The 18431-nt window shown below is 44.8% G+C and overlaps 1 protein-coding gene across 5 annotated transcripts in view; it reads right to left on the minus strand.

Annotated features, from left to right (window-relative positions):
- KIF1B (kinesin family member 1B) overlaps positions 1–18431 on the minus strand; it is a 135312-nt gene that overhangs the window by 4788 nt on the left and 112093 nt on the right. For all 5 annotated transcript variants that reach the window (XM_045776836.2, XM_045776840.2, XM_045776838.2 and 2 more), the window contains 13 exons: positions 17932–17998; positions 17027–17111; positions 14273–14378; positions 9085–9199; positions 8104–8237; positions 7266–7327; positions 5962–6107; positions 5303–5542; positions 4125–4196; positions 2755–2876; positions 1050–1199; positions 489–681; positions 163–281 (listed from right to left, as the gene is read on the minus strand). In XM_045776836.2, the coding sequence (XP_045632792.2) occupies positions 163–281; positions 489–681; positions 1050–1199; positions 2755–2876; positions 4125–4196; positions 5303–5542; positions 5962–6107; positions 7266–7327; positions 8104–8237; positions 9085–9199; positions 14273–14378; positions 17027–17111; positions 17932–17998 (1611 nt within the window). The remainder of the gene's footprint in view (positions 1–162; positions 282–488; positions 682–1049; positions 1200–2754; positions 2877–4124; positions 4197–5302; positions 5543–5961; positions 6108–7265; positions 7328–8103; positions 8238–9084; positions 9200–14272; positions 14379–17026; positions 17112–17931; positions 17999–18431) is intronic.

An 18431-nucleotide genomic window follows, 5' to 3' on the forward strand; every position in this document is an offset into this window, starting at 1 on the left:
GACACCTTATGAGAAGTGGAGGCCTCATCATCACCTTACAACCACACTTACACCGCTGTCCTTCCTCTATCCTCAACCCACCTTTTGGGAACAAGACTTCCTTCTCGATTAACACTGACCAAAAGCCAAGAGGAAGAAGGAAACACGAGGACAACTTCTTACCGTATCGTGCCAGCAAGGAGTGGGTTAAAGGCATATAACCAGTCGTTCATGTCTTTGTCATTGAGAGCCTGTAAAAGGACCCCACGATGCTTTGTGCATACAGCAAAGATGTTAGGTGTCTGAAAGAGACACAGGGAGACAGGAAAGTTACGATGGCTCCTGACAACGGGGACCACCCTGCCATATTCCCAGGCACACAGCACTGCACACTGAAGGGTCAGGGAGACCAGACACATAGGAAGTATGCCATACCACACAACGGAGAATTTAGAACTCAGAAGGGAAGGGTGCAGGTGGCAATTAGTAGCCAAGAGAGCAAGACTGACCTTCACCATGGCCTGCTGGTCCTCACTGTATTCCACCTGTGCTGTGGACAGGTTAATGATGCCACGCTCCACTGGGTCTTTGTCACTGTTATAGATGAAGACATAAGGGCGACGGACCACGACAAAATGTTTCGCCCAGGTGCTGTAAAGTGGCTCCTTGAAATGCAGGTATCCTTTCTTAGAGACCACGGAGCTAAAAAGGACAGCATGAGAGACGTTAGTTTCTCACAAAAAGAAGTGATCATGGCCTGAGGAACGTGAAAATACGTCTCACCTAGGCCCAGCCCCTAGGATGAACAAAACAGGCAAAAGATCTGTTTGGCCTAGAATCTTCTCTGCTAAAATAACACAGCAAAAGAACACAAAGTCCCACCCCCACAGCATACTGTGGTGTGGTGGAGATGCCTGACAGGACACAAGCGGGGCAGGAACCCGGCCTGGCTCTTCCCTCCAGATTCCATTGGCATTAGACAGTAACAGTCACCGCAAGTACAAGAGCAGAGAGTAAATTACCGCGATTTGTCTTTTATACCTGGCATCTCTGGTCAATACAGTACTCACCCTGGTCTAATTTCTTCAATATCTGGAACAAGATTGAGAAATTCATTTTTTCCTGCTCGGGCCAAATAGGGTGTTTCCACAGTTGGGACAATCTGAAACTGTTCAAATTCTGGGCAGGGACTAGAGGCCCGGGAATTGGCTTCTGGGGTCCTTTAAAAGAGAAAGGTTAGGGGTAACAGGAGCTTCAGCAAGGTCAACGCGTAATGTGTACAACCCTCTCACCGGGAGGAACAAGCCCTCCCCTTAAGAGCAGGGGCCTTGCAAACATCAGTTTCAGAGAGCTCGGCTGAGAAGACAAGCTGGTGTCAGAAAGTTAATTCCAACTTCAACTGGGGTCATCCTTTAGAAGTTACAGAAGTCACCAAGTCACGCAGTCCCTCTTCCTAATCTGAAGCCCTCTGAACGGAAGTGTCTGGGGCAGGAACTCCATTTCCTTACGTGTTTCTATTTCGTTCCAAGGCCATAACTAGGGCAGTGGTTCTCAAAGTGTAATCCCTGACCAGCAGCACCTGGGAACTTGCTAGAAATTCAAATTCTCAGGCTCCAACCCAGACCTACAGAATCAGGGACGATGAGTGGAGTTCAGCCACCTGTACTTTAACAAGCCTCCCAGGTGACACTGGTGTGTGCTGACATCCGAGAACCACCGCCAGAAGGGGCTGGCAGGGAAGAAGCTGGCTTCCCGAACGACCAGGGACCAAAAGCAGTCCGGACCCTGACGTGAGAAGGAGCTCCTTCCTCCACTCTGCACTATGAGTTATCATAGAGCAGCTTAGCCTGATGAATTGTATCTCCCCAATTCTAAAAAGCCCGTTTTTTAATACTTCACCATTTCTTGAGTTGGGATGCAGCTTACAATTGATGACAGGTCCCATTTTGGTTGGCAGTGCTTTTTTCTTTCTTAGTGGCACATAAAATAATGTTATGGTTGATGACATCCCAAATTAATTAAATTACCTGGTTGCGTTATTTTCTCAGCCACACTCAACTGTGCCCATGTTGGTACAGTAAGACAGACAGCTGGACAATACCCAGGTGGGCTCTGACAGGGGAGCACAGTGAACAGAGATGGGCACAGGAATGTGATGGTGGGTCACAAACAAGTGATTATGGTGATGAATTCATGGGCTCTAGACTAAATTTGTCTCTATTATTCTTACCAATATGTTTCGTTGTGCCATCAAAATATTTTTTCCAAATGAGTTTTACACCGTTTTCCCCAAGATGGGGCTTGTTCTGTCTGGTATGACCGGGGAACCAAGCAGGAGTGGGGACAGAAGGCCAAAATGGGCAGGGGAGGGATTCGGAAGAGGAACCAAGGGTTTTCATGCAGAAAGCTGGTCAGACGTGGTGTCAGAAGGTACAGGAGCATCTCCCTGGGGCTGTGATATCCAGAAAAGGCCCCCACATATTTCTGAGTGCTGCCGAGAGGGACAGTCCTGCTCTCAGAGGAGAACCACTGAGCAAGAGGAAGCCTGGTGTTTCTTTGGTTCTTAGACTTGCTTCTCTCAGTGAAGTCTGGGTACTCGTGGCTTCTTTTGTCCCCCAAGTTTTTTATCGATTGATCGATCAATTGATTGTAATCATTACCACCAACGTGGGGCTTGAACTCAAGACCCCAAGATGAAGAGTTGCATCCTCCACCAACTGGGCCAGCCAGGCGCCTCTTTTATTTTACTTTTTTTAAGTAAACTAGGGTACTTACTTCTGATCCAGAGAGTTGCTCCTAGCCTCTACCAGAGAAGGGCAGGTGGAGGAGGGAGTGAGGGTCGCACTGCTGAAACTGGACACAGAGGGATCCCGTCCAATAGGAGAGATATCAGACAACTGGAGGCAAACAGAAGACAGCAAGTGAGATTCAGCTGAAAGCCCAAAATGCCTCTGCAACGAGGAGCTTTGACACCCAGTGACCTCACGTTCATAAATCTGCTGCAGGTCATTCAAGAAGGTGACTTATGGCCTGAGTGTCACAGCAGGAATCATTTACAAAAGAGGGAAGACTGGCTTTTTATTTTGTGACTGTCCTGCATTAATTAAATGAGCCTATCTCTATGAGCCCACTATTTAGAACAACAGGCACTAGTCTAAGAATATGGCACAAGCCCTGCCCTCCTGGAGCTTACGTTCTACGTGGAGAAGGCAGGCAAACAAATCAACACTTCGAGCAGTATCAGGTAGTCCTTTGATCCAGTAATTCTACTACTGGGTATTTACCCAAAGAAAACGAGAACACTAACTCAAAAAGACATACGCACATGATGTTCATTGCAGCATTATCTACAATAGCTAAGATGTGAAAGCAACTCAAGTGCATCAATAGATGAATGTATAAAGAAGATGTGGTCTACACACATGATGGAATATCATTCAGCCATAAAAATGAACGAGACCTTGTCATTTGTGACAAGATGGATGGACCGACGGGGTATTATGGTAAGTGTATTAGAGAAAGACAAATACCATATGATTTTACTTATATGTGGAACCTAAAAACCAAACCAAACCAAAACAAAAAAAGCAAAAAACCAGACTTTTAAATACAGAAAACAAACTGAGGGGAGATTAGTGAGGGGATGGGGAAACAGATGAAGGGGATGAAGAGGTACAGACTTCCAGTTATAAAATAAATAAGTCATGGGGACGAAGTACAGCATCGGGAATATAGCCAGTAATACTGTAATAACATCGCGTAGTGCCAGATGGGGACCACACTTACCGTGGGGTGAGCACTGGGTAATGTACACAATTGTTCAATCACTATGTTGTATGCCTAAAGCTAATTTAACACCTCATTCTTCGTTGAAGGCAACAACATTTAATGCCACCAAGAACTTCGGAACCTCTGGTGTCCTGCCACGCAGTGACATACCAGCCTCTACAGGATTTTCTCCGTGGGATTCGGGGAAAAGCCAAAATGTTTCCCATCTAATAACACTCTAAGAGACACAGGGTGATACCTTTATCTGCAGAAGTCAGTGTTCTGACTCTGAAAAGTTGAATACATACAAGAGCCGTACACTCGTCTGAAGCCACCTCAAAGCAGGGAACCTGGGACGGGAAATCCGAGCTGCTCACCTTACAGTCACTGACGCTGCCGTGCACCTGGCTGAACTCTCGGTTGAAAGTGTGGGTGAGAAGTTGCAGGCACTAGGGAAGAGAGGAATTATGTGAGTTTCGATGGTTAAATGAAGCCCTGGATGCAAGAGAGGAAGAGAAAACAACAGGCTAACATCCACAGTGGGGCTCAGGTGCTGCCCCAACAGCTCCAGAATTAAGAATTCAGCAAGGGGAGCCTGGCGTACGCCTAAGAAAGACAAATTAAGTGGATAAAAAAGCCATTCTCAAGACGACAAAAGCTGCCAACACCACAGTTTAGAAGTGCTCAAGAACACAGCAGTGTCCCTTCCGATTCACCTTGGTACTAAAAGCCATGGAGACTTCTGGATGGACACATTTTTCTAAACTGACTAGAAGACTGTTCGGTTATTGAAACAACACGACACGAAAGCCCTCTCACCTCTATATTCCATGTGAGCCAGTTGCCCAGACACCATATGCCTGGGAGTCATCCTCGGCGACACCTCTGTCTCCCCCACCCTCTCCAGGCAACAAGGAGTACCGACTCTACCTCCCCAATGTCTCTTCTGTGACGACTCCTCCTCTTCACCCTGCAGCCTCCCGCCTCCGATGAGACCCACACCATTCAACTGGATCACCGCAGCGAAGAGCTCTTTGTGCCTCCAGTCTTTGTCACCCCAAACCCACCCTCTTTCTTGCTGCCACAACAGCCTTCCTAAAACATGAACACCTGTTTAAAATATTTCCACATCAACCCCAGGACACGCTACAATCTAGTCCAGTCCTCAGATCCTGCAAGAGCTGCTCCTGCCCCATGTCTCAGACTCCATCTCCTGCCTCTCCCCACGTCCCCCGTGTGATTCCCTAGCGCGGAAGGTGTAGCCCACGTGGCTCCTGCTGGTGCAGCCTTCTGAGCTCAGCTCACCAGCACCAGCCCATGGAGGCCTCTCCTCTGGCTCCCCCAGACTCCAGACACATAGCTCCACTATATGCTTGTCACCAAGTCACCTGTGAGTTCAGTAAGGGTAGAAATGGAGTCTTCTTTATTTCTACTTTCACAGCTAGTACAGGCCTTGAAACAGAGGCCCTCAAAGAAAGATGAAAATGAAAAATCCAACCAGCTCACAGGGCTCTCACGGTGGGAAAGTGCTCAGCAAATAGGAAGGGAGTCACACCTTGGTAGCTAGCTCCTTCTCTCGATCCACCAGGCTTTCAATGTCTGCCGAGTCGTAGCCGCTGCTCTCGCTGGGGGTGATGGCGCTTTCAAAGGTGGTGGTAGAGATCTGAGAGGAGATGCTGGTGGAGGTGCTGAGGGTTCCACTGCTGAGGCTGGGGGACAACGAGTCACTCAGGGATTTGGGGATGCTGTCACCAAGTCTCTCACGCAGCAGCAGGAAGTGGCGAGTTTTCTCCACCTAAGAAAATCAACACAACCGCCTCAGCAAACATAAAGCTTGTTAAGATTCTTTTTTTTTTTTAAGATTTATTTGAGAAAGAGAGAGAGAGTGCACGCACATGTGAGCAGGGTGGAGGGGCAGAGGGAGACTGGAAGGGACAGAGAATTTTCAGCAGACTCCCTGCTAAGCAAGGACCCTGACATGGGGCTCGATCTCACAACCCCAAGATCATGACCTGAGCCGGAATCAAGAGTTGGACACTCAACTAATGAGCCACCCAGGTGCCCCAAAGCTCATTAGGATCCTAATAAGCAATATATGCCTCCATCATGACTGAAAGCTGAAAAGCCAAGATCACAAAGAGAAAGTGAGTGTGTGTCTGATACTTCGGGAGTTGTGCTCAAGAGTTCATCTGAGCGTTTCCTGCCCTTGGATACCTCGTGAAGGAGCTCCAGCTTCTCTAACTCCCACTGGTGCTCAAGGATGAGACTGTCCCCTCGGGGCCGCCAGCCTGCTAAGTTCTCTTCTCCCCGCACATACGCCACTGATGTATCCAAGATTTTTCTTCTCCTCCTCTGCATGCCTGAGACAAGAGGAATTTTTTTTTTAAGAGAAAAATCTGATTGCATTTTTAGCTCAAAACAAATAAATAATTCATATACACAGCAAACCGAGACACTTAGTCAAGATACATGGGATTTTGTTTAATAAAAATTCACCCCTTTTCCCCCAAAGCAATTCTCTGAACTTCTTTTAAAACTGAGTTTTATATTTTTTGATAACTATGAAGATGCAACTTGAGAAGATGCCCAAGTTATTGTGTTAAGTGAAAATATAGAAAGACTGAATAGTCTATACCCTATGGTTCCAAATATATGGAAATACACCCATATGAAAAAAGTAGGAAAGGACCATTCTCCATCCTCCCCACCCCCCGCACACACCCCACATTCAGGAGCACAGGACTGCAGATGACAGAAGGTTTCAGCCCCATCATTTCCCATTAATTTAAAAAAATGTTATACCGTTTTTACATATCAAAGACACAAATTTATGTTAATTAAGAAAGTTTCTCAAGGAAGTATCTGGACACTATAATTAGCTGCTATTGAGACTTGGATTCATACTCAAATTCTTTTTTTAATCTAAATCTTACCTGTTGGACCTGACCTTCTTCTGTATGTGTTCTCTAAAATGATTTAAACTCACCTTAATCAAATGTGTTTTAAAAACCCTGACTTTTGTCCACGTTCTGGTTTACAAACATAGAAATGCAAAGGGCTGCTCAAGACCACCAAGCTAGAGGAACAGCAGCAGTCCAAAGTGACATCAAAAAGGACCAGCACAAATTCAACTTAATAATTTGTCTTCCTAGAGCACAGGAAGTTTGAATTCTAGCTTGACAGCACCTGTAAAGTTACCCTGCCAAGGTATCTTTGGCGCTAACGTGGAAAGGGAAAGGGTTATGAAGTTTGCCAAGCCAAATTTTTTATAATATGTTGCAACCTCGTGACATTTTGTTCACTACAGTTTTTATAACAGTTTCGCAGGTCACAAACCAAACGGTGTTGTAACTCAGAAAAAGGTAACTCTCACTGCCACCAAAAAACTGGCTTATAAAATATATCTGGTTTCTAAAGAATTTTCTATCTATCCCACATGGGTAGGAGAGATTTTTGACATAATATACTCCAAACACAGGCAAAGATAATTATCACCTCCCCAATCCATAAGCGCTTACCTGGACTACCCGTGTCTGCCATTTTGCATAAACTGAGTTCATAAATTCCAGTGACTCGATTGCTATTCAAATTAAAACAAACAACTGTTTAACTTCTTATAGCACAAAAACAGGAAAATCTCAATTCCTTCTACTTAAAACACTGTCTCCTGTGTAGGGACTGCAGCCCACCCTCAAATATAATTACAGACATTTCTTGTTTCATTTCTTATTCTGAACTTAAGAAGCATATTTTTCCTAGAAGGAGTTTGTTTTCATCCCAATCTTTTGAATTACTTCAACAGGAGGAATAAAATTGAATGATAAACCAAAACCTTATAATACAAATATAAAAATTAAAAATCTGCCTTACCACAAGAGAAGAGATGAGGGGGAAAGTCTGACTAGAATGAAATGAGGAGCATCGAATTGGGCGCATGTGATTGTGAAGGGTACTGAACCTTCCACGTATTAGTAACACTTATTGTTTAGGCTGGGTAGCGAGGCACAGGTAATCTGTGTTAGTCTTGACATATTTTGATATATCTTAAATAGGAATAAATCTTTAAAAGAAGAAAATCCCAGTGGTAATCAGTTAGAATTAATGACATCTGAAAGAACATTTAGTCCCTGCAAAACTGTTCTGCGAGTGTTCACAATGTAATACTCCTTCCTTCCTTCACACACTCATGTATCCGTCAGGATTTTGGTAAATGCCAACACCTCCAAGTTACCGCACTCCCGGTAGCAGGTGGCAAGCCAACCCGGAAAGAGCAAGCCAGGGACCCCGAGGACTCTGCTGATTCTATAGTGGGCAAACCAACCGGAAGCTACACACAAATGTAGCTCAGAAACTTACGAGTCTGGGGACTTTGAGTAGCCGCTGCCAAAGAGGCTGCGCAGAGAGCGTGGCGGCGAGATCTTGGCATCCCGGGAGTAGAAGACCATGCACACGTCCTTAGTGATGACCGCTGGCTGGATGCAATGATCCAACTGAAAGCACAAGGCAGTGGCCTCCAGTTAAATGCAGACAGAGCATCTGCGGCAGGACTCTGAGCACCAGCATAGTCGGAAAGCTGGTTGCAGAGGTGCGGGCTGGACGGTTTCAGCTCTACCAATGACTTCAACAGCAGCTCAGCAGATAGTACGCGCAAGATCAGGTTGTAGTCCTTGCAGCTGCTTTATTTTCCCCAACTTTTTAAAAAAACTTTCTTTTGAAATAATGGCTAATAGTTATTATTTGTTATGTGCCAAGCACTGTTCTAATGCTTTTGTATATGACCTCTGAGGTAAATGCCATCATTATCACTCCTATTTAAGAGATGAGGGAACTGAGGCACAGAGAGAGTCCCTGTGGAGGGACACGCTGGCAGTAAGTGGCAGCACAGGGACCCGAACTCAGACAGGCTGGTTCCAGGGTCTGTGCTGTTAATCACTACAGGCTCTGCTCACAGCCGTGAAAACAAGAGGCCAAGTTTTCTTAAAATTGTACCTTCTTTGAAGAAGGTGATTAGGTTACTAAAACTGAAGTTATAATAGAAGCCATATGACTTTCTTGAAGTTTATTTTTTTTTTTTAGTAATCTCTACACCCAACATGGTGCTCGAACTCACAACCCCAAGATCAAGAGTCGCTCACTCTTCTGACTGAGCCAGCCAGGCGCCCTGTTGTAGGACTTCGTGATTACACAGAGACTAGGAACAGAAGCTAATACAATCAGAACAGTAGCAAACAGCTGACCAAAAAAATCAGTCGAATCTTTCCTCCTCCTTTCTTGGGGTAACCTGCCCACTGCCCAGGCCTAGCCATTTGTGGTGATGTAGGCGCAGAGTCTCCTCACCTCTAGGTACGCTGACAAGGTCATGTAGATCTTTTCCCCGTAGGGCGTCACTCGGTTCAGAAGGAGAGAGTTATGGAGGGAGCTGTCCCACACGGCCTCGAAACGGTAGAAGGTCCTGAGGTCAGAAAGGCAAGAGGGAGTCATCAAGAAGCGAAGCCACCTTAGTCCAGGTACTCTGTCGATAACACTACCGAATTCTACACCAACGAAAACTTGCAACATATCAAAGTCTAACGACACAGTGGAGCCCTTATCCTCTGGAAGGAAAAGGCAGGCCCCCAGTCTCTGGCCCCACCCACCATCCAGGAGCACTTAGCTATGTTTTTTTTTTTCTCGACAAGCCTGCTTCTCTGCCTATAAACATAAAAATAGATCAATCAAAGAGATTAAGATGAAAAAGATAAGTGCCTGTGGATAGAAACTAAAGGAAGAAAGCCTAAGTAAGCACCTCTGTCAGTCAACAAAGAGCAGAAAGCAAATCCTCAGGAGCCTGCAAGCCTATCTTCACATCCCAGTCCAGCTTCACTGGGCCCTCGAGATGTCACCAACACCTGTGAGGCCTGACGGAGGAAACACGCAGAACAATTTAAGTACAGAGAATCTAATTTTAAATAAAGGAACAAGAGGCTATTCTCAGCTGATGTTACAGTAAAAGAATGATTTTATTATTTTTTTAAAAGATTTTTTTATTTATTTATGTGACAGAGAGACAGCCAGCGAGAGAGGGAACACAGCAGGGGAGTGGGAGAGGAAGAAGCAGGCTCCCAGGGGAGGAGCCCGATGTGGGGCTCGATCCCGGAACGCCAGGATCACGCCCTGAGCCGAAGGCAGACGCTTAAAGACTGCGCTACCCAGGCGCCCCAAGAATGATTTTAATACGAAAGCTGGCTAACTACTATTTTTCACTTTTCAAAAAAAAATCCACATGAAAACCAATCTTACGCTTCCATAACAACTAGAAGCTTGACTTGGTAAGTACCCAGAAACTGTTTAAGTTGTTCTAATATCTTCCTTTCTTCCTACTGGTAAAGCCCTGCAGACCTGACCTGACCTGACATCCGTTGTGCAGCCTCGTCCAAAGCGCTGCACTGAGTGACAGCCCAGCTTCCAGCTCTGCCCGCGGTCCCCACCCGCCCCGGGGCCCCATGAGAAGTGTCTACTCTGCACATGTTCCATCACTACTGGCTCTCACCCGGTTCAGAGAGAAAGACTTCCTGCACACTTTGCCTCCTTCCACATTCCTCCTCGCTCCTTCCCAAATGGTAGCCTTGTTATTGCTGTCTTTTCTAGATTTCCTATGACAAATAACTTCCCTCGATGATGAGAGATGGGAAAAGACTTCCTTCACTACTGAACCAGGATCTTTTTTCTACCCCGAAAGAAGAAAATAAATAGAGACTAGCAGCTCTGACAGCAGAAAGAGAAATGTTTAAAAATAAACAAGCTATTTCTCATAGACTCAGCTGCCCAAATAGCCAAACTGGTCTCTACTACCTCACAGACAAAACCAAGAAAACAGTGAATAATTATGCAAAGCTACAGAGCAACAAAACTTCAAGCCTGTGACAGAGAGAGGACAGACAAAGAGAAGAACAGAAGACTCAGCCTGAGATTCCATATGAAAGGAGGGAGGAACACTCTAATTCGTTATCTTGCAGAGGAAAACCTGAAGGTGCTTAAGAATGAAATGGACAAGTTTAGTCCATGGAACGAGAAAAGGAGAGCTCTACCAATCACTAAAAAAGCTGTATGTGAAATTGTACACGCATCAGGAAAAGCCAGGGCACAGAGGGTACAGGATAAGGTGGGGCTGCTCTATCCTAGGTCTGCATGGGGAAAAACTACTAAATTAAAACAGTAGTCTAAGCAACATAAGACATAAAGCATTTGATAAACTAGAATCTTTATGTGCAAAAAAGCAAACAGAAAATACCTAGGAATATCCTTATCAAGAAAGAGCCTGCAAAAACATAGAAAAGGCTTTCGTTAGTGCAGTAGCAGAAAAAAAAGCAAAGGAAAAAGGAAAGAAAAGCAAAAGAGAAAACAGTATATAAAAGAAGACAAATTTGCTGTTAAGCAAAGTGAATCCAACTGGACAATTAACAGAGAACTCCATGGGGCACAATTTGATAGACAGCTTACAATGACATGGGTCCCTCTCCTGAGACATTTACTTAAGGAACATGCTGGGCATAGAAGGGATGGTGGACACCACCTCTATTAACACCCTGTCTGCAGGCGACTCAGTACTGGAAACGGTAGGAAGCTGCTGTGGAGTGAAGGGAAAACCAAGTCAATCAGGTAACACAGAAGCAGGACTGGGAAGAAAAGCAGCAGTGGACCCCTGTGGGCTACACACCACTATCAGGATGCCGGAAGAGCTCTCATAGGTAAATGTGCGTCGCACACCCACACTGGAGTTTTTTTTTTTTTTTTTAAGATTTTATTTATTTATTCGACAGAGATAGAAACAGCCAGCAAGAGAGGGAACACAAGCAGGGGGAGTGGGAGAGGAAGAAGCAGGCTCATAGCGGAGGAGCCTGATGTGGGGCTCGATCCCATAACGCCGGGATCACACCCTGAGCCGGAGGCAGATGCTTAACCGCTGTGCCACCCAGGCGCCCCCACACTGGAGTTCTTTAAGGTCAACTTTCAACATTACACCTTAGGCAAACAGAACAAAAGCTCTCTTAACCAAATTCCACTTAGCAACTTGCCAAATTAACTTATGCTCTCCGTATTCCTAAAATGTAAAGCAGGATGTCCATTTCGCCCTGAGCATCCTAAACTAGTGGTATCTCATATGCCAGACAGTTTGCTTCCAAGAGCTGAGTGGTGCGCTTATCAAGTATTAATAGTATTTGGTCCTGAACCTGTTTATAAAATCGTACTTACTATAATCATCTAATTTAATCAAATATTAGGCAAATCCATGAAACACGAGGGCAAAAGGAATTTTTGTTTAGTGCGAAACAAAACTAAGTTGAATGTTTTTTGTTTGTTTGTTTGTTTTTTGAGAGCAAGACAGCATGAGCGAGCAGGGGGAGGGGCAGAGAGAGAGAATCCCACGCAGGCTCCAGGGTCAGAACGGAGCCAGACGCAAGGCTTGATCTCATGACCCTGAGCTCATGACCTGATCTAAAATCAAGAGTCAGACACCCAACCAACTGAGCCACCCGGGCGCCCCAAGTTCAACGTTTTTTAAAAGATGTGATAACGCTGAGTTGTTTAAAAAACAATTGTTTTTTAAGTCTGGGTGCAATCAATATAAAAAAAGGGGGGGCAAATAATAAAATTTTAATGATAAATGAGAAAAAGTTTAAAGGATTTTGCATTTAGATTCTTTATAGGTTTCTAGTTCTTGTTCTACCAAATTAAAAATCAGATGATGAATTATGGGCATGGTCTTGCAAGAAAGACAATCAGAAGTTCAGTAAGTAAGGCTACAATTTAAGGAAAGGCCTTGGCCCTACACTAAGAGCTTCACAAATTAGTGCACATTTATATAGCTTAAATTAAAATGTTTAAAGTGCATATCCTTTTATTATACTTGACTTTAGCTAAGTTTTTTGATTAATTAACTCTCAACTTCTTCTGTGAAAGAAGCTGCTTCTAACAAAGGCCAAATTAATCTCCTACAGCATCTGATCCATGGCTGGGTATGAATCAAAGGACTTCTGAAGGTTACTCGAATGTAGGCAACCAAACATCATTGTTCTGTGTATTTTGCTAAGTATTCTAGGGAAATTAAAGATCTATTTCTCAGAGTTGCAAAGAAAACATGGTGAATGCCGGCTGAATATCTGCTATTGGTGTCCAGCTGGAGAAAATACCCTGTGGGGTTAGTGCTGACTTCAGAGAAACGGGTTTGTTCACAATTCTGCCCAGGAAGAGACCGGGCAGGGCCACAGCATGCCTCTTGACCTCTGCCCCCCTCCATGCAGGCACACTCTCAGATTCCTTCCCTCCCTCTCACAGTGCCTGCAGCTCCTCCTACAGGCAAAAAGCAGACATTTGCTTTTTTTCCTCTTCTCTATGTAAAACTGTCACACAAGGAAACAATGGGGAAAAAATGAATCCTGGCCCAAACTTTTTTTTTTTTTTTACGATTTTATTTATTTATTTGACAGAGAGAGAGACAGCCAGCGAGAAAGGGAACACAAGCAGGGGGAGTGGGAGAGGAAGAAGCAGGATCCCAGCAGAGTAGGGAGCCTGATGTGGGGCTCGATCCCAGCACCCTGGGATCAGGCCCTGGGCTGAAAGCAGATGCTTAACAACTGAGCCACCCAGGCGCCCCCTTGGCCCAAACTTTTAATCCTGTTTCTGCTTTTTGTCTCATTTTTCTCCTCTCTCTAACACAGATGTGAGCACATTTTTCAGGAACAGACAGAGGTATAAAGAAGTCCTAATGTAACACAGAGGCCACCCCACTTCCCAGCCCTTGCCACATACTGGACTGGGGTCTGCGCACAATGACATATCTTCTTTCCTGGGGAAGGAGTGGGGGCCCCAGTAGATTTATCTCCAGTCGGACATGGGAAAGCAGACTGGCTAGGTACTTTACGCACTGTCATCACTTGATTATAAAATGGAATTTTAAGGGAAACTAATTTAAAATTAAAAATAAAATTCCTTATTTATAGCAGACAACCTTGTTCAGAAGAGTTTATATATATTAATTTATCATCTTTATGAGTAAATGAAAATGAAAAGCAAACACTGAGACTCCTGGAGTCTCTGCTGGCAGCAGCCAAGGCTAAACACAAGAGGGTTTGCTATGCTGGGGAGAGCACGTTTCCATGACACTCAGGACCAACAGACCTTTCTCCACAGCAACCCCTTCACAGGAAAACACTCAGTCTCAGCAATGATTAATTTGTACTTTTAAACCCTTGGGTAGCATGCTGCATTTTCTTTTTCTGTTCTTGTCTCTCAGACTGTGTTACATCTACTCAAACTCCACACACGACAGAACGTTTTCATTCTATACGGGTAGCTGACCCACATCCCCGATCTCTATTGACTTATTTACTTTTGGAGAGCAGGGCAGCAGGGAGGAAAGGGATGTCTGAAGTAAGAAAGAAATTTGTTTCTGCACCTGAAGCACAGTCACTGGTGAACAAGGAATCTGATGGAGGAGCCACCAACTCCCCCAGGGCGGACTCATCGGGCTGCACGGGGGCCCTACCTGCTGGAGTTGTGGGAGGACTTCAGGTACTTGGCAGAGATAATATTTAGAGAGAGGATGGCATCAACCGCAGCCTCATCCACCTCAGCCTTATTCCTGATCCGGCCTACAAGGAAGAATAAAGAAACTAGGACACGGTACACTTAGAAACACAACAGAAATTCATTCAGCCAAAGAGAGACTTTTAAACTCTGGTACCTTTGGGTGTTGGAAGGGTCACGTGGCTCACCACCGAGTGGTCTCCCACGATTCTCCGTGTCCCCTGCCACTTAATTCCCACCTTTAGTCCACTGTGAAACCTGGCTGATTCTCTGTTCAAAAAGTTTCTCATATTCATCTCAACTTTTATTTCCAATACCACCACCCGCTCACAAAGGCCATCCCCTTCCTGTCCAGAACACTGCGGTGGCCATAGCACTGGTCTCCTGGCTGCGCACCTCTCCCCCTCTCCAATCCACGCTATGCTCCAGTTACATAAACTTCTTAAGCCCCTGCCTTCATTATACCGCCTTCTTGTTCAAAACCGTTTTCAAATGAACACTAAGGGAACCCCAGGGGATGTACGGCACAGAGGTCAAGAGCACAGCCTATGGAGCTGGACTGCCTGGGTTCACATCTCAGCTTCAACACTTTCTGGCTGTGAGGCTTGGGCATATTGCTCAACCTCTCTGAGCCTCATCTGTGAGGTGGGATTAACAATTCTCGGGGCGCCTGGGTGGCTCAGTCGTTAAGTGTCTGCCTTCAGCCCGGGGCGTGATCCCAGGGTCCTGGGATCGAGCCCCACATCCGGCTCCCTGCCTGGCGGGAAGCCTGCTTCTTCCTCTCCCACTCCCCCTGCTTGTGTTCCCTCTCTTGCTGGCTGTCTCTCTCTGTCAAATAAATAAATAAAATCTTAAAAAAAAAAACAAAATAATTCTGCCCTCACATGATTCTTACACCCATGTTATATGTTTGCTATGTTATATGAAATAAACTAATATTTTCAGAGCATTCAGAAATGTACCTGCTACGGAGAAAGCACTATACTAAGTGTTCATTAAAAAAAAAGCTTGAAAACAACTACCCTAGACAGAAGAGAGTACAATCTCCCTTCTAGCAGTTCTTAATCTGGTCCATAGATACTCAGAGTCTATGTATAGAATTCAGGAGGTCCATGTGCTTAAATGGGAAAAAAAATTACAACTTTATTTTCATGAACCTCTGACTGAAATTTCGCATTTCCTTCAATTATGAAGGGAGGGGTCAATCCACAGGAAAATCAGCAGTACCTGTGACTCTGTCCACAGTAGAAATCACAGAAGGTTTCATATCACACTAAGGTAAAATATCCTGACATTCATCACACCCTGAATGATAGAAATTAGACCCACTGCTTCTTTAATGCACTTAATGCATTAATATAAGGAGCAGTTTATATTATAAATCTGTTTCGTATTTGAACAATTTCAGTACCATTAGTTCCCTGTGCAATCCTGTATACAGCTCACCCTTGAACAACATGGGCGTGAACTGCAGGGGTCCACTTACACACAGATTTCTTTCGATAAATACACTCAGCATTGTACATGTATTTTCTCTTCCTTCCTTTTCTTTTTTTTTAGAGAGAGTGCAATTGCCTGAGCTGAGGGGAGCAGAGGAAGAGGGAGAGAAAGAATTTTAAGCAGGCCCCAAGCCCACCACAGAGCCCGACACGGGGCCTGATCTCATGATCCTGAGCCAAAATCAAGAGACATTTAACCGACTGAGCTACCCAGGCGCCCCCTTACAATTTTCTTAATAACATTTTCTTTTCTCTAGCTTACTTTAAGAATACAGTATATAACACATAATAACATACAAAATATGCGTTAATTGACTAAGTTATCAGGAAGGCTCTGGTCAATAGCTGGCTGTTAGCAGTTAAGTCCTGGGGAGTCAAAAGTTACAAGTGAATACTCAACTGTGCTTCAACCCTCGTGTTGTTTAGGGGTCAACGGTACTTTGTTTTCTACGCTTAAAAACATAATTCTGAGGATTCGCCACTGCCAAAGGGGTTCAGGGCAATAAAAGATTCAGAACCCTGCCTTAGACTCTAAAGCTTATATGGTTTAGTCAATTTTTTCTTTTCATCATGTGACCTGGGCCATGGGTTTCTAGCCATTTGCATGCTAGAGACATTCCTGACTCTCTTACTCTAGATGTTTCTGTGTGTGGAAAACAAAACAAAACAGATGAAAACACTCTCATTCCTCCTGCATCTATTCAGACCCTCCTGGATCCTTTTTGTTGTTTGCTCTCAGCACAGATCTTTCTCACTTGCCCTCATTTTGCCACTTACTCATCAGACTGCTTTATTTATTTGCTATTTTTTTGAAAGTATATATATTTAAGTACTCTCTACACCCAGGATGGGGCTTGAACTCATGACGCTGAAAGGAAGAGTCTCACACTCCACCAACTGAGCCAGCCAGGTACCCTGAACTGTTTTAAACATACATACGTTGTCTCCTCAACAAAACTGCAAGCTCACAATAAGCAGAAACTTCTCTTATGCCCTCTCCAAACCTCTAGCACAGAACCAGTCCCACAGTAACTGAGTAAAATAACGGCTGATTGAATAACATACCCCCAAGGCTGGGGGCTGAGAAACAAGAGTAGTTTCAAACTCAAGGCCACATGTTCTCCACACTCTGTGTTCTCCAGTACTCTTTCCCCACATTCCCTGCGTTCCTCGAAAAAGCCTGGCTCCAACCTCAGCCGATGGAATGTACTCACCTACCACCAGCTCACGAACATCCTTCCAATGGAGTTCACTCCCCTTCTCATGGATGATGGTCACCGTGACCCTTCGCTGGATGCCCTAGGTAACGGAGCAAGGCTGCAATTTAGCTGGGACAATCTAAGATTTCCTCTTGTGTGTTGTTTTCTGGATTGTATGGTGTAGGGCTGGGCAAGAGGAGAGGTCTGGAGAGAGGGGGAAATGCTGTCCCCACTGTTACTCTAAACAAGGGATATAGGTCAGGGGCTGAGGAAGAACCAGGTTCTGACATGGCTTTAAGAACAGATGACCAGTTCGTATGACCCAGAATGTGAGAACCTCAGCTCCTACGCCCGCCTGGGTCATAAGCATTTTCTTTAAAGATTTTATTTTTAAGTAATCTCTACACCCAATGTGGGGCCTCCACTCAGAACCCTGAGATCAAGAGTCCCATGCTCCACAGACTGAGCCAGCCAGGCGCCCTAGTCAAGCATTTTTGAGCACTGACTGAATCTACTTTTGATTTACCAAAGGAGGACCTACATTTCATGGCCAGATTTTTAGTCCATTGCAACTTCAATCCTCTACCTCCATTAAGAACTTTTAACTGTGAAAGAACAGTTTCCAAACATGAAAACCGTATACAAGAAAACAGAATTGTATAAAATGACATTGGGACATGCACAAATTATAGTAATTGAATAAAACAAAAATATATTTACATATATAAGCAAGGGTATAATATAAGCCAAGGTCTGAGAAAGAAACATTAAAAAACAAACATACAAAAAAAGAAAAAAAAAAAAAAGGACAAGGTCTCTTCAATCCCCAAATCCACTTAAAGTGGAGAGGAAAAGCAGAGAAACAGAAAGAGCTCTGTGCCCGTCCTCTCCTAGGCCCTCTCTGGCTCCCTCATTAGTACCTGATGAAGCAAAAACGTCCCCTGGCAGGGCAAGCCTGCTGTGTGGTCAACCACAGCCGGGATGTACCTATAAAAACAGAAACGCACGAGAAAGCAGTTAGATGGGAAGCTTGTGCTGAGTGCCACCTCATCCACAAGGTCCTCCCTGTCGCTACAGCCCCCGTGGTCTCTGCTTCCCCTGTCCTCCTCGCCATCTGGGCACTTCACCACACAGTCATTTGCATTTAATGAATTTTTTCGCTTATCCATGCCACACCACCCTCACTAGACCGAAGGGCTCACAGCACAGTAACATCCTTCGGCTCCATCCCATCCTCTTGCGTAACAGATATTCCATAAATAAATGTACAAGTGCAACAGGAGGTGTCAAGAGGGAAGAAAGGGGTCGTTTCAGATTTTAGGTAGTTTTTAAGAATCAGAACGCAATGCACTCAGTAAATTACCATAACTATGTCTCCCTCATAATGCAAGTTATAATCACATTATAGATCTGTCTATGA

This window comes from Ursus americanus, chromosome 33 (genome assembly GCF_024610735.1).
Source record: "Ursus americanus isolate L20-20 chromosome 33, mUrsAme1.1.p, whole genome shotgun sequence".
NCBI classification, from domain to species: Eukaryota; Metazoa; Chordata; class Mammalia; order Carnivora; family Ursidae; genus Ursus; species Ursus americanus.